Source organism: Coenobita brevimanus, chromosome 88 (genome assembly GCF_032717465.1).
Source record: "Coenobita brevimanus isolate Jiangsu-jjx chromosome 88, ASM3271746v2, whole genome shotgun sequence".
Classification (NCBI taxonomy): Eukaryota; Metazoa; Arthropoda; class Malacostraca; order Decapoda; family Coenobitidae; genus Coenobita; species Coenobita brevimanus.
The window spans coordinates 10711628-10725093 of NC_137041.1; the positions used below are offsets into that span (position 1 = coordinate 10711628).

Sequence of the window (13466 nt, forward strand, 5' to 3'; positions counted from 1 at the left end):
CCTCTCTGTGTTTGCCCAGGTCAAGAACCACTGCTGTCCACCAGTGTTATGCTAGGCATTTTTAGGTCGTCTCCCCCTCGTGATAACACCTAAGGTATGGCTGGGTTCCCTCTCTAGATCAGAGCTTAGTCACAGTATGAGAGGAGCAGGGCATAAAAATACAGAGCTTAGCTACAGAACTGGCAGACAATCTACACAATACTCTATACAAAGTCAGTACACAGACTGGGAAATAGGTTGTGTGTATAGTGCAGGATTCAAGATGGACATTATACTCAGTTTGGGTAAGTGGGTGATACACTGTTTCGCAGTCCTTCTATTTGTATCATGTTTCACAGTGAGAGGGTGGGGTATGGTCTTTAACGGACACAGAGTAGATCAAGAGTCCTTATTCTCCCACTAGTATAGAATGGATATACACTGTCTCAAGAGTTCTAAGTCTGACACTGAGTTTTATCTCTTGTTTTGCACAAGGTGGATATGCACTGTCGCAAGAGTCTTTATTCTGACACTGACTTGGATCTTCCACTAGAATAGAATGGATATACACTGTCTCAAGAGTTCTTCGTCTGACAGGGAGTTTTATCTCTCGATTTGCACAAGGTGGATATGCAGCCAGAAGAGGCTCTATTCTGGCACTGAATTTTACCTCTCACATGCATGGGGTGGACACGTGCAGTCTCTGAATCCCATCTCTCACTTCCGCTCTGTGGGGACTATGTATCATAGTCACTGGTTGGTGGGCAAGGGGGAAAGGGGAGTCTGGGGACTCACAGGTGTTGGCCTGGCGGAGTCCCTTCAGGAGTCCCTTCGACCCACGGCCATGGGACAACTTGCAGGGGCGTTGCCTCTCGTCGTGGACTATGATTGGACGTGGTGAAGGGCCCCTCACTATCGGAGCTAGGGACTGGGGTCTGGCCCTCAGGGCTGGGGCCAAACAGCCTCTGTAGGCGTTCCTGCAGGCGCCTGGTGGGAGAAGGATGTCGCCTTCATCGGGAAGGGGGGAGGTCTTGTCCCAGGGTCTTGGGGGCGCTGTCGAGGGTCCATCGGCTGCAGTCTCCTTCCTGTTGCTCAGGCGTCAGGGTAGGGCCGTGGCATCGCTCCCGGCAGGAGTCCGTCAGGCATGGGTCCTCCCCTGGTGCTGACTGTATGGAATACAACCCCGGGGACAACACAGGGTCTCTCCACCAGTCCTCGAGTTGGAAGTTCTCCTGGAGGCTGCCTCGATCTCGGTGGGTGGAGGTGCGACCTACACCACCACCGGTGGTCAGGGCTGAATGCAGGTCACCCTCATGTTGTGAAGTCACGGGGTGAGGGACTTTTGTAGTGTCCCTCCCTGGCATGGCTACAGGCTGTCGCCGAGGTCCCTTGGGCAAAAGGAGAAGGGTGGCTACAGGCTATCCCTTCCCTGTTGGTGTGGCTACTGGCTGTCACCAGGACCCAACTTCCTGACAGGACTGCAGACGAAGCACAGCCACAGGCCATCGCCTGTCTGCGGGTGTGGCTACGGTCCATCGCCGGAGTCCCGTATGAAGGGAGATGTGTAGGCAAGGAGCGGCTACAGGCTATCTTTTGCGTACTGGTGCAGCTACAGGCTGTCACCAGTGTCATGCCCTTCCTGGGAACTGCAGGAGAGGGGGCGTACCGTTCTCTCCCCACGTGTGGCTGCAGGCCGTCACAGGTTCTGCAGGGGGGGTTCAGCAGCACTTGGAGTGGCTACAAGCCATCTCCTTTTGGGCACGGCTACAAGCTGTTGCTTTAGTGTGCGGCTACAGGCCATCACAAGGACGCGGCTACAGGCCGTCACCTTATCAGAGCGGCTACAGGCCGTCTCTGGGTTTTGTGTGGCTACAGGCCGTCACTGGGTTGCTGTTTGGAGCTGGTTTTTCAGCTCCACCTCGATCCTGGCGAATGCTGACCTGGCTGAAAGGTAGTGCACTTGGACTGAGGTGGCCGCACAAGGGTGCACTCCGAGGAATAGGGGCGCGCAGCCCAGTGGGACTTATGTTCATATTGTACGGATGTTGCGCGCTTCATATACCCTTCCGTTGTCTCCTCCTGGGGGTGTAGTGGCGTCCTTGGTCGCCACGGCCGGTATTTCAGTTATTATTATTATTATAATTATTATTATTATTATTATTATTATTATATCGAAAAGAGAAATGTTATGATTTTAGTAAGATGATGTGAAATGCTTGTTATTGTAGAAGTTACATTAAAAAATACCTTAAAGCCATTGTAGGGATCACGTCGAAAGAAATTTGCCGGTGGTGGTCCGTTTAGGATCCATGTTAGCAGATGTTAATAGATGTTTAATAAAAATTCATAGAGCGATGGTGAGATATCTGAAGTGAATTTTGGGAGACACTGTTGGGAAATGTTGAATGATCTTTTTAGGAGCCAAACTGAAAAATGTTTGGATAAATTTTTAGTTGGAAAGATGGGATAAGGGATCAGTAATAGTAGCGTGTATGTTTTATGATCTAATGGCGACTGAAGTAGGTGTTTTATTTAACACTCTCTCTCTCTCTCTCTCTCTCTCTCTCTCTCGTGAGCCACCAAGAACCAAATACAAATAAAATGCTAAATATCTCTGCTACATTTATTACACATGAGAACAGCCACCGTGAAGATACACAGTAAACTAGTATAGTAAGTAAATGCCTCGGAAAAATACATTAGATTTCATTTAACATTTACAGATTCCATGGCCATACTTTTTCAATATTCTCTGCTGCATTTCTTGATGGTGATAAGATATTGGTCAAGAACTTAAAAGATCTTTGTTTAGTGTCGTTGTTTTTGTTTTTGTTATTACTGTTGTTGTTTTCTTTAGTAGTATCAGTCAGTGGTGTGCGATAAACAGGGGCGCAATTAGGGTTTTCAGAATGGGATAGCCAAGGGGCTACCAAACTATGCTGTAGGATAGCCCAAGGAAAACTCTTCATGGGGTCTGGAGGTAGTCCCTGGAAAATTTAAGGGCTACCCTGGTGTGTATAGAGATAGACCTACATAGTCTGGGCTAGATTCACTGGTAAATTACTTGAGGAAAATAATACATACACTAATAGCCAGCAATTCCTTGACACGTGTGAATATTCGAATTATTGAGACAAGATTCCCAACTAATACACTATTGTTAATTTATGAAGATTTTAAGGTTCTGACAGAAGTTATGATGCGGCGTAAGGGATCGATTGGTGTCTACTCACATACAGGTAATTAACACGACTGTATAATTATAGCTACGTGAATGGTGAGTGTCTATGGCCGACCTTTGAGGAAGCTTCAGGGCATCTCTTGTTTACCAGTTTGTTGTTGTTTTTGTTGTTGTTGTTGTTGTTGTTCTTGTACTTGTTCTTGCTCTTGCTCTTATTTTTGTTCTATTTCATCTTCTTTTTTTCTTCTTCTTCTTCTTCTTCTTCTTCTTCTTCATTTTATTATTATTATTATTATTATTATTACTATTTTTTTTATTATTATTATTATTAATTTTTTCCATATTGATATTAATTTGTAACACTTTTTTAGCTACCAGTTTGATTAAAGATACAAGAAATTTACAGCAGAATATAGAGATGTAATATGGATAAATCTATAAGGGGAAAGTGCCACTGAACCTTGCATTAATAACACCCTAGAGAATATAAAGGCGTGAAAAACTAAAACAAATTGCGAAGGAAAAAGTTTTACAAAATCTCCGTATAGGAGTCTTTGTAACACCTCATCCTTTGCAATTTATTACCAGTCTTTGTAACACCTCATCCTTTGCAATTTATTACCAGTCTTTGTAACACCTCATCCTTTGCAATTTATTACCAGTCTTTGTAACATCTCATCCTTTGCAATTTATTACCAGTCTTTGTAACATCTCATCCTTTGCAATTTATTACCAGTCTTTGTAACACCTCATCCTTTGCAATTTATTACCAGTCTTTGTAACACCTCATCCTTTGCAATTTATTACCAGTCTTTGTAACACCTCATCCTTTGCAATTTATTTCCATTTTACACCTTGATATTCTCTTGTATGTTATTTATATCGTTTAAATATCGACTTAGTTTGCATCACTAACATACAAGTAGATACTGGTGCTGAATATGGGGAAATAATCGCCGAGGAAGATATGTTGCGAAATCTTCAAAGCCGCGCACAACACGACCCTATGTATGGTATCGATATCGCGTTCAGGCCGAGTGACGAAACAGCCGATGCAGCACCTCCAGTAGGAACACGGCTGCTGTTAACACTAGACCTGCCGGAGTGGAGAATGACCTTGATTTATGTGCCATTTATTTATTTATTTAATTATTTATTTGTTTATTTATAGCCAGACGCCTTAATCCAGGAGAGAGTGGCCACAGAAAAATTACCTACATGTCACCGTTGCCTTCCCCTATCAGGCCTCCCTCCCTTCAACTCTCACCACCTTCATTCATATACCGTACCTGTCCACCTCATCCCCACATCTTTTCCTCGTCATCCCTTTTCCCTTCTCCCCCTCTACCTTCTTTCATAGACCTCTCCACCCCACCCCTCTACCTTATCCATGCCTCCCTCTTCCCCTCTCCCCCTCATCGCTCATATACACTCTCCTAGTCAGTCTTTAATTCTCAGTCTTTCATTCTCCATTTTCTCTACATGACCACAAGCCAATATCAGTATCAGTGTGCGATGGCTTGTAGAGAGTCTGTTTTGTATATAAGATTTTTTACCGGTTTGCAATATTTTTTACGAACTTAAAAAATCAAGTGCTTAGGCTATATTTGTCACCAGCATCACTTGAATCTTCCTAACTTACTTTATTAAAATCTTGACTACCGTATTTTATTTAAACAATGTGTTGCTTCTGCTGGTTATATTATCTCAGTTTCTTAATTTGAAAACTTATCTTCTACTTTCCTAAGAACTTGTGCCTCTTAGTTAAACGTGCGTTGCTTAAAAAAATAAATGTTACTGTATTCACTGTATTAGGTGCTTGGCCACTTATTTTGTTTTCATACCAAGCGTTGTTTACCTGCCGCATAGACGCAGAAGGTGCCATAGAAGTCGGCGAGGTTGAGGGGCCTTAGGATATTGTGGTAGCCTTGGTCTGTAAGGCAGATGTCGTAGCCTGTGAGGGACTGGAAGCGAAGGTAGTCAATGATCCCGAATTCCTTGAGCTGACGAATGCTGTAGGAGGAAGAGTAGTGGTGTGAAAGAGACTTGCTGACTATACCCCTTCTACTCTAACTTGGCCTAAAATTGCCATCCCTCCAGCTCAAATACTGAGTTGTAACAATTAACACTCGAACATAGTGCTAGTCAGGAAGAAGTGCTCTGGAAAGGATGTAGAGACATGACATTGCCTTTTTCTGCCACTGAGCTATGTGAAATAAATTGCAAAAGGACAAAAATGTGGGTCAAGTTAGAGTATAAACGGTATAATGGCGGTAGTGTTAAGCAATCTGTGTATCTATGGCCTGATGTTTTAATTCCGGAAATGGTGATCACAAGCGAATCTCCTTCATTGTACCCTGTCTTCCACTGTCAGACAGCCCTCACGTCAACCCTCACTCTCCTCTTATAATTATGCCTCTCCACTGCATCTCTCTGTCTTCGGTGTTCCCCTCTCCCTCACCCTTTCCGCCTTATTCACATACGGTACATTCTCTTAGTCGCTCATTCTCCATTCTCTTCACATGACCACGGCATCTCAAAGTTCTCCTCATGCTTTCCTGCGCTCCTTCACATCCTTATTTGATTGTCTCTCAGGTAAGGAAGTAAAACGACGTTCTTAAAACGGATTCTCGTAGGCTATTCTAAATGGCTCTGAATATTTAGTAACACTTCATTCTCCGTGAATCATCCAGCACATTACACCCCATTATCCTCTTGAACATTACTAATGCATACTCTGTCGATATTAAAAGAGAGCATTAAGTTGTGATATGCAAAATAAATTACTAAGGAAGAGGTGTAACGAAGCCTTCTATGCCGCCTCGAAGATGGCCCCAAGTAAGCTAAAATGTAGACAAACGCCCAGTTTCTGATTCTTGTCATTATTGTGGCACCAGACTGAAATGTGAACCCAGTGGACTGCAGGTCTAAACTGCCCTTCTGCAGTACACCATCCTCTGCTTGGGGGATGGAGGAATAAGTGAGAAAAGTTTGCATAGCTACCCAGACTGTGGAGCAGCCTGGTTATATCGGTGCCACCACATGAAGGCGCCCCTCCCCAGTTCCATTTCTAATACCAATTAATAGATAAATAATTGAATAGATAATAGGTAGATAAATAAATAATAACGAAGAGAATCAGACTTACACGTTGTCCACTAAAGGTTTGAGTGTGGAGTTCTTAGGGAAGCCGAGTCCTACGATGGTGGCAGCAAGGAAGGGTTCGTCCATGAGGTAGTAAGGGCAGGTCCTGGTCTGAGACGAACATAAAGAGAGAATACGAGTATTCTTTTTGCGCGTCCGCACCAAATACTTGCTGGTGCTGGCGGGTGCAGGCTGAATTGTGCATCACAATAACCCAAATCATTCATGCATTGTAACTATACTCTTTTTAACTCCAACTTGGCCTAAAAATGCCTTCTATTCTTCATAGAAATAAATTAACACTAGAAATGATGATAGTAATGAAGAAGTGCTGTGAAAAGGATGTAGAGCCGTCGCATTTTCTTTTCCAGCTACTGACCTACATGAAATAAGCTGCAAAAGGACGGAACTCTAGGCCAGGTTAAGATAAATGAACTATAGGAGGAAATTTTTTGTCATTTTCCAGCCTATAATCCAGTAGTTGCGGGGTAGAAGATGACAGCTCAGCATCATTTCCATAGCACTTCTTCGTGACTAGTACCATATTTACAGCTCATTATTCAAGATGGGGATGTAGCAGTTTTGTGCCAATTTAAAGTGAGCAGAGGATAACTGGGTTGGCATTTCCCTTCATTATTTCGAAACTTCAGAAATATAAAGGAAACAAATGGCTAAAAATTTCCCTCTATCTATCTGTCAGTCTGTTTATCTATCTATCTGTCAGTCTGTCTATCTATCTATCTGTCTGTCTGTCTGTCTGTCTATCTGTCTGTCTATCTGTAGCCAGACGCCTTAATCCCAGAAAGCCACAAATGAATAGCCTCCATGTCATTCTGGCCGTCCCATCTCCAGCCTTCCCCCTCCCCTGTATCATATACCTTTCCATCCCATCTCTCCAACTCATCCTCGGCTTCCCTCTCCTCCTCCCCCCATCTCACTTACATACTCTCTTCTAGTCACTCTCTTAGTCTCACATACTCTCTCCTAGTCAGTCTCTTAGTCTCACATACACTCTCCTAGTCAGTCTCTTTGTCTCACATACACTCTTCTAGTCAGTCTCTTAGTCTTACATACACTCCTAGTCAGTCCCTTAGTCTCACATACACTCTCCTAGTCAGTCTTTTAGTCTCACATACACTCTCCTAGTCAGTCTCTTAGTCTCACATACACTGATCTAGTCAGTTTCTTAGTCTCACATACACTCTCCTAGTCAGTCTTTTAGTCTGCCATACATTCCTAGTCAGTCCCTTAGTATCACATACACTCTCTTAGTCAGTCTCTTAGTTTCACATACACTCCTAGTCAGTCCCTTAGTATCACGTACACTCCTAGTCAGTCTCAGCCTCACATACACTCTCCTAGTCAGTCTCTTAGTCTCACATATACTCTCCTAGTCAGTCTCTTAGTCTCACATACACTCTCTTAGTCAGTCTCAGTCTCACATACACTCTCTTAGTCAGTCTCTTAGTCTCACATACACTCTCTTAGTCAGTCTCTTAGTCTCACATACACTCTCGTAGTCAGTCTCTTCGTCTCCATCATCTCCACGTAGCCAAAAGCGTTTGGGTAATTCCGCCCTCATCTTTACCTGTGAGAAAGTGTTGTGGATGATGTTCTTGAGGGCGAGACTGCTGCCGATGATAGCCAGACGCCCCGCCCTCAGGTCCCTTATGCCCCTTGGGAAGTCATTATGCGCTGTCCAATGTTCCCTCAGACGCCCCAGTACGCTGTCTGCCGGGGCTTCCTGGAATTTGCACGCAGCACTGTAACTCCTATGTCCCACCACCTCAGACGTACCCTACTTTCGCCGGTACAGCTGGTGAAATATGTATCGTTGCAGGTGGGTTCTATGCACGCAGCACTGTAACTCCGTCCCATCACCTCGTTTCCCCTACTTTTGCGATGATATTGGATCTGTCTATCTATATACCTTTGCTGCTTCCCCCAAGGAAAGGGAGGTAGCCGAGACAGGACGACACACTCTCCATTTACTCATCCATTCAAACACATTCAATCGCATCTTAGCCCCAAAGGGGAGAATGGACAGATCCTCAGCGCACCACACCGCACAAGGGTCAACTGCGGAATGCAATCAGTGAGATCTGCAGCAGGGCCTGACAGCAGAGCTGGTTTACCCCTGCCACATCATAACAGACCCATCCCCTTACCCGCACCTGACCTGACTAGCTGATCAGACCAAATGCTGGAGAATATCCCCTCAGGGCTGCATCATCACTTATTCATTCACAATTTCTCTCCATTTATTTCTGTCACGCACAGCCACGCTTCCTTTCTCAACAGACATCCCTCTCGCATCCAGCACTCTCTTCACACTGTCCATCCATCCTATTCGTGGTCTTCCTCTCAGCCTTACACCTCTCACATCAGATCTAGTTATCTTTTTCACCAACCGCTCATTATCCATTCTCTCCATATGCCCAAACCATCGCGACACCCTCTGCTCAACTCTACCAGCCATCTCCCGAACAACTCCAGTTCTCCTTCGCACTTCATCATTTTGCACTCGATCCATACGCGTCACTCCACACATACTTCTCAGACACCTCATCTCCATTACATTTAAACTTTTCCTCTCTGCTACACCCATATTCCATGTTTCAGTCCCATATAACGCAGTCGGCACCACAACACCCTCATACAGCCTTCTCTTTACATCCATTCTAAGCGAACGATATCTAAACACTTTTTTCATTCCTCCCAGCACCTTTCCTACTTCATTTATTCTAAACTTCACTTCTGCATCTATTCTTCCATCCACAGCAACATGTGACCCTAAATATTTAAAACACTTTACCTTCTCAAGCAACTTGCCATTCAAAACTATATTCATCCCCCTACCATCTACAAACTCGTACACTTCATCACTTTACTCTTATTCTCATTTACTTTCAATTTCCTCCTTTCACACACCCTTCCAAATTCCTCTACCAACCGTCTCAATCTCTCCTCTGAATCAGCCACCAGTGCAGTATCATCTGCAAACAGCAGCTGCTTCAGATTCCACTCTCCACCATCAACATTCACCAGACTCAGACCTCCACCTAAAACTCTTGCATTCACCTCCCTTACAACACCATCCATGTAAATATTAAACAACCAAGGCGACATCACACATCCCTGTCGCAGCCCCACTCTCACGGGAAACCAATCACTCACAGCATTTCCCACTCTTACACACGCTCTACTATTTACATAAAAACTTTTCAACCCTTTTAGTAACCTACCATCAACTCCATACAATCTTAAATCAGTCCACAAAGCGTCCCTATCAATTCTATCATACGCTTTCTCTAAATCCATGAATGCCCAAAACACATCCTTGCCTTTCGCTAAATACTTTTCACACACTTGTCTCACAGCAAACACCTGATCCACGCATCCCCTCCCTCTCCTAAAGCCACACTGCTCATCACCAATCACTCCCTCTGTACCCTTTCTAACTCTTATAAATAACACTCAACCATAAACCTTACCTACAACACCCAACAGACTTATACCCCTAAAGCTAGTACATTCATACTTATCACCCTTGCCTTTATACAACGGGACCGTACAAGCACTTGCCCAGTCAATTGGCACCATACCTTTCACAAAGCACACATTCAACAATCTTACTAACCAGTCAACAATAGTCACTCCACCACCCTTCAGGCATTCCACAGCACACCCATCCATACCTGCAGCTTTTCCTGTTTTCATCTCCTTTACTGCCTTCTCCACTTCCTCCTTCGTGATCAAAGAATCATTCAACTCTCCCAACACATTTATTCCTTGCACCCTTCCATCTGCCACAATCTCAGCCACCCTTTCCTCCTCTACATTTAACAATCTTTCAAAATACTCTGCCCATCTCTTCCTTACTGCATCCATCTCAGTTAACATCCTTCCATCCTCTGCTTTTACTCGTTCTTCCTTCCCAGACTCTCCCTTTTGCACCCTTTTCACCTCCTTTCAAAACATTTTCTTATTCTGTTGAAAATTCTCTGTCAGCCGCCTACCCCACCTCTCATCTGCTGCCACTTTAGCGTCACGCACAGCCCTTCTCGCCCTATTCCTCTTTTCCTTATACCTTTCATATGACATCTCATCCTTCCTCTGCAGCCACACTTCATATGCACGTCTCTTCTCAGCCACAGCCATACTTACTTCCTCGCACCACCATTCACTTCCTTTTCTTACACCACCACCCACACGTCTCACACCACACACCTCTTCTGCATGCCCCACCACAGCACTCTTAAACAACTGCCATTCCTCCTCCACACTGCCATTTTCCTGATCTTTCACTGCGTTCCACTCATCTTTCAGTTTCTCCTGATACTCTACTTTTTTCTCTCTTTTATCCAACTCACTCACTTTCAAAACCTCCCTGCCACACCTAACCCTCCTAGCTTTCACCCATCTCTTACCTACTCTTAACTTTCCCTCCACCATGTAGTAGTCAGAATACCTCCGCCCTCCCCTCTCAGAACTCTCACATCCAACAATCTTCCTATTACATCCCTTGACACAACCACATAGTCCATCAAAGCTCTATCAACAACCCTTCCACCCTCCTGTCTCACCCGTGTATACTTATAAATATCTTTCATCTCAAACAGCGTATTTCCAGTCACCATCTCTCGCTCAACACACATCGCTATCATTCGTTCACCGGTATCGTTAGTACTGAATTGTTAGTGTACCGGTATTGTTAGTACTGAATCGTTAGCGTACCGGTATCGTTAGTACTGAATCATTAGTGTACCGGTATCGTTATTACTGACGTGTTAGTGTACCGGTATCGTTAGTACTGAATTGTTAGTGTACCGGTATTGTTAGTACTGAATCGTTAGCGTACCGGTATCGTTAGTACTGAATCATTAGTGTACAGGTATCGTTAGTACTGACGTGTTAGTGTACCGGTATCGTTAGTACTGAATCATTAATGTACCAGTATCGTTAGTACTGACGCGTTAGTGTACCGGTATCGATAGTACTGAATCATTGGTGTACCAGTATCGTTAGTACTGAATCGTTAGTGTACCAGTATCGTTAGTACTGAATCGTTAGTGTACCAGTATCGTTAGTACTGAATCGTTAGTGTACCAGTATCGTTAGTACTGAATCGTTAGTGTACCAGTATCGTTAGTACTGAATCGTTAGTGTACCAGTATCGTTAGGACTGAATCGTTAGTGTACCGGTATCGTTAGTACTGAATCGTTAGTGTACCAGTATCGTTAGTACTGAATCGTTAGTGTACCGGTATCGTTAGTATTGAATCGTTAGTGTACCAGTATCGTTAGTACTGAATCATTAGTGTACCGGTATCGTTAGGACTGAATCGTTAGTGTACCGATAACGTTATGACTGAATCGTTAGTGTACCGGTATCGTTGGGACTGAATCGTTAGTGTACCTCCTCCTCCTCCTCTTATATGGTGTTTTATATGGGGTCGCATTACATGATCGTAAATGCTCCAGCTGACTCTTTACTTTGGTGATGATGATGATGATGAAAAATTTCAGATTCTTACACATCCCAGCGAGACTGTGTGAAAAAGATTAGCCTACAATGGAGATAGTATTCTGGGTTGCCTAGGACGCCTCTTAACACCTCATCCTTCGTGATTTATTTTGCATATCACACTTTAACATTCGCCAGTATGCTGTTTATATCGTTCTAATATCATACTTTGCACCAAAAAAAAAAAAAAACTGGAGATTATGAAAGTTTACTGAATAAATCGATCAAGAAGAAATGTTAGGAAATCCCCAACGGTACTCAAAATATCGCTTTATCAACACACTTTGCATCAGTAAAAACATTGGCGGGCTCTACACCCTGAGGCCGTGTCCATACTATTTCTATAGTTGGACGAATCTTAACAAAAACAGGAGGTTGTTAAGGTGTGTTGTACTTAATCAGTCGGTCAGGAAGAAGGGTTACGGCAGGGACCCCAAAACTACTTAACATACAGCTAAATCTCTTCCGCACTACCCACCTCTATGGAGCGATGCGCCATGGTTCCCCACGACACGCCTCGCAAGATGTTACTCTCCGCCAGCTCTCTCACGTTGTTGAAGGGGAGGCGGTAGATGGGGGCGATGAGCATGGCCTTGAGGTTGGAGCGGTAGACGGTGCTGAGAATGAGAGCCATCAGGAGCCACACTCCACACACCACACGCAGAGGGGAGCTTGTAGGTTCCCGTGGCCACGCTGAGAGAGAGAGAGAGAGGGAAGATGAAGGATTAAATTTATTCTCTTCGACTATGCACTGGAAATGAGTTATATGAGAGGAGCATGTGGAGGTAAATGGAGAGATAGACGAATGAGGAAGTTTAGGAGCATTGTAGTGACAGACAGACGAATGAGGAAGCATAGGAGCGTTGTAGTGACAGACAGACGAATGAGGAAGTTTAGGAGCGTTGTGGTGTTGATGTGGATGTAATAATAATTCACGCACACATCCCAATTTCACTCATTTCAGACAGAGGTTGTATTTCTAAATGTAGTGTGTTGTCCTTTAAACTCGATGACGTACTTCTCCTCTAAAAAGTCCCATTCTGCCTAAAATGCAGTATAGTGCCCCCCAAAACGCCCAGACACCCCCACAAGGAGCCCACAGAGGAGCAACGACAGCGCACCGGGACTCGGAGCAACAACGGCATAAATCAGCCTGGGCCGCACGCCCCTATGACCCGGAGCTCGCCCGCCGCCACCATAGCAGGAATACTAGACTATCTTCTGGGAGAGCCTTCACCACCCAGCTAAGGGGTGGAGCTGCCTATCCAGCTCCTGCCAGCACCCAAGAGACAGCCTCTAGCCACTCAACCCTCCTGAAGGAAACGGCCTGTAGCCGCTCCCGCCTTCATCAGGAGACGGCCTTTAGCCGCTCTGAAGGTGTTCCCCCTGAGACGGCCTGTAGCCGCTCAACCCTCCTGAAGGAGACGGCCTGCAGCCACTCCCGCCTTCATCAGGAGACGGCCTGTAGCCACTGCGAAGGTGCCTTTGGGTCTGCTGGCAGCCACCCACTCTCCCAGGCCATGGCCAGTAGCAGGGCCTTGGCCACGGCCTGTAGCTGCCCCCCCAGGGAGCCTCGGCCAGTAGCCGGGCCCTGTGGCTGGAGACAGCCTGTAGCTGCTCCTCCGTCTGGAACTG

At 45.0% G+C, this 13466-nt stretch overlaps 1 protein-coding gene across 1 annotated transcript; it reads right to left on the bottom strand.

The window, feature by feature from the left end:
* Window positions 1-4188: 4188 nt before the first annotated feature.
* On the bottom strand, window positions 4189-12465 carry LOC145411176 (uncharacterized). Its single transcript, XM_080281230.1, has 5 exons — window positions 12310-12465; window positions 7893-8048; window positions 6309-6496; window positions 5019-5173; window positions 4189-4256 (listed from the first exon to the last, which is right to left on the bottom strand). The coding sequence occupies exons 1-5, from the start codon at window positions 12463-12465 to the stop codon at window positions 4189-4191; spliced, it is 723 nt and encodes a 240-aa protein (XP_080137356.1).
* Between the last annotated feature and the right edge of the window lie 1001 nt (window positions 12466-13466).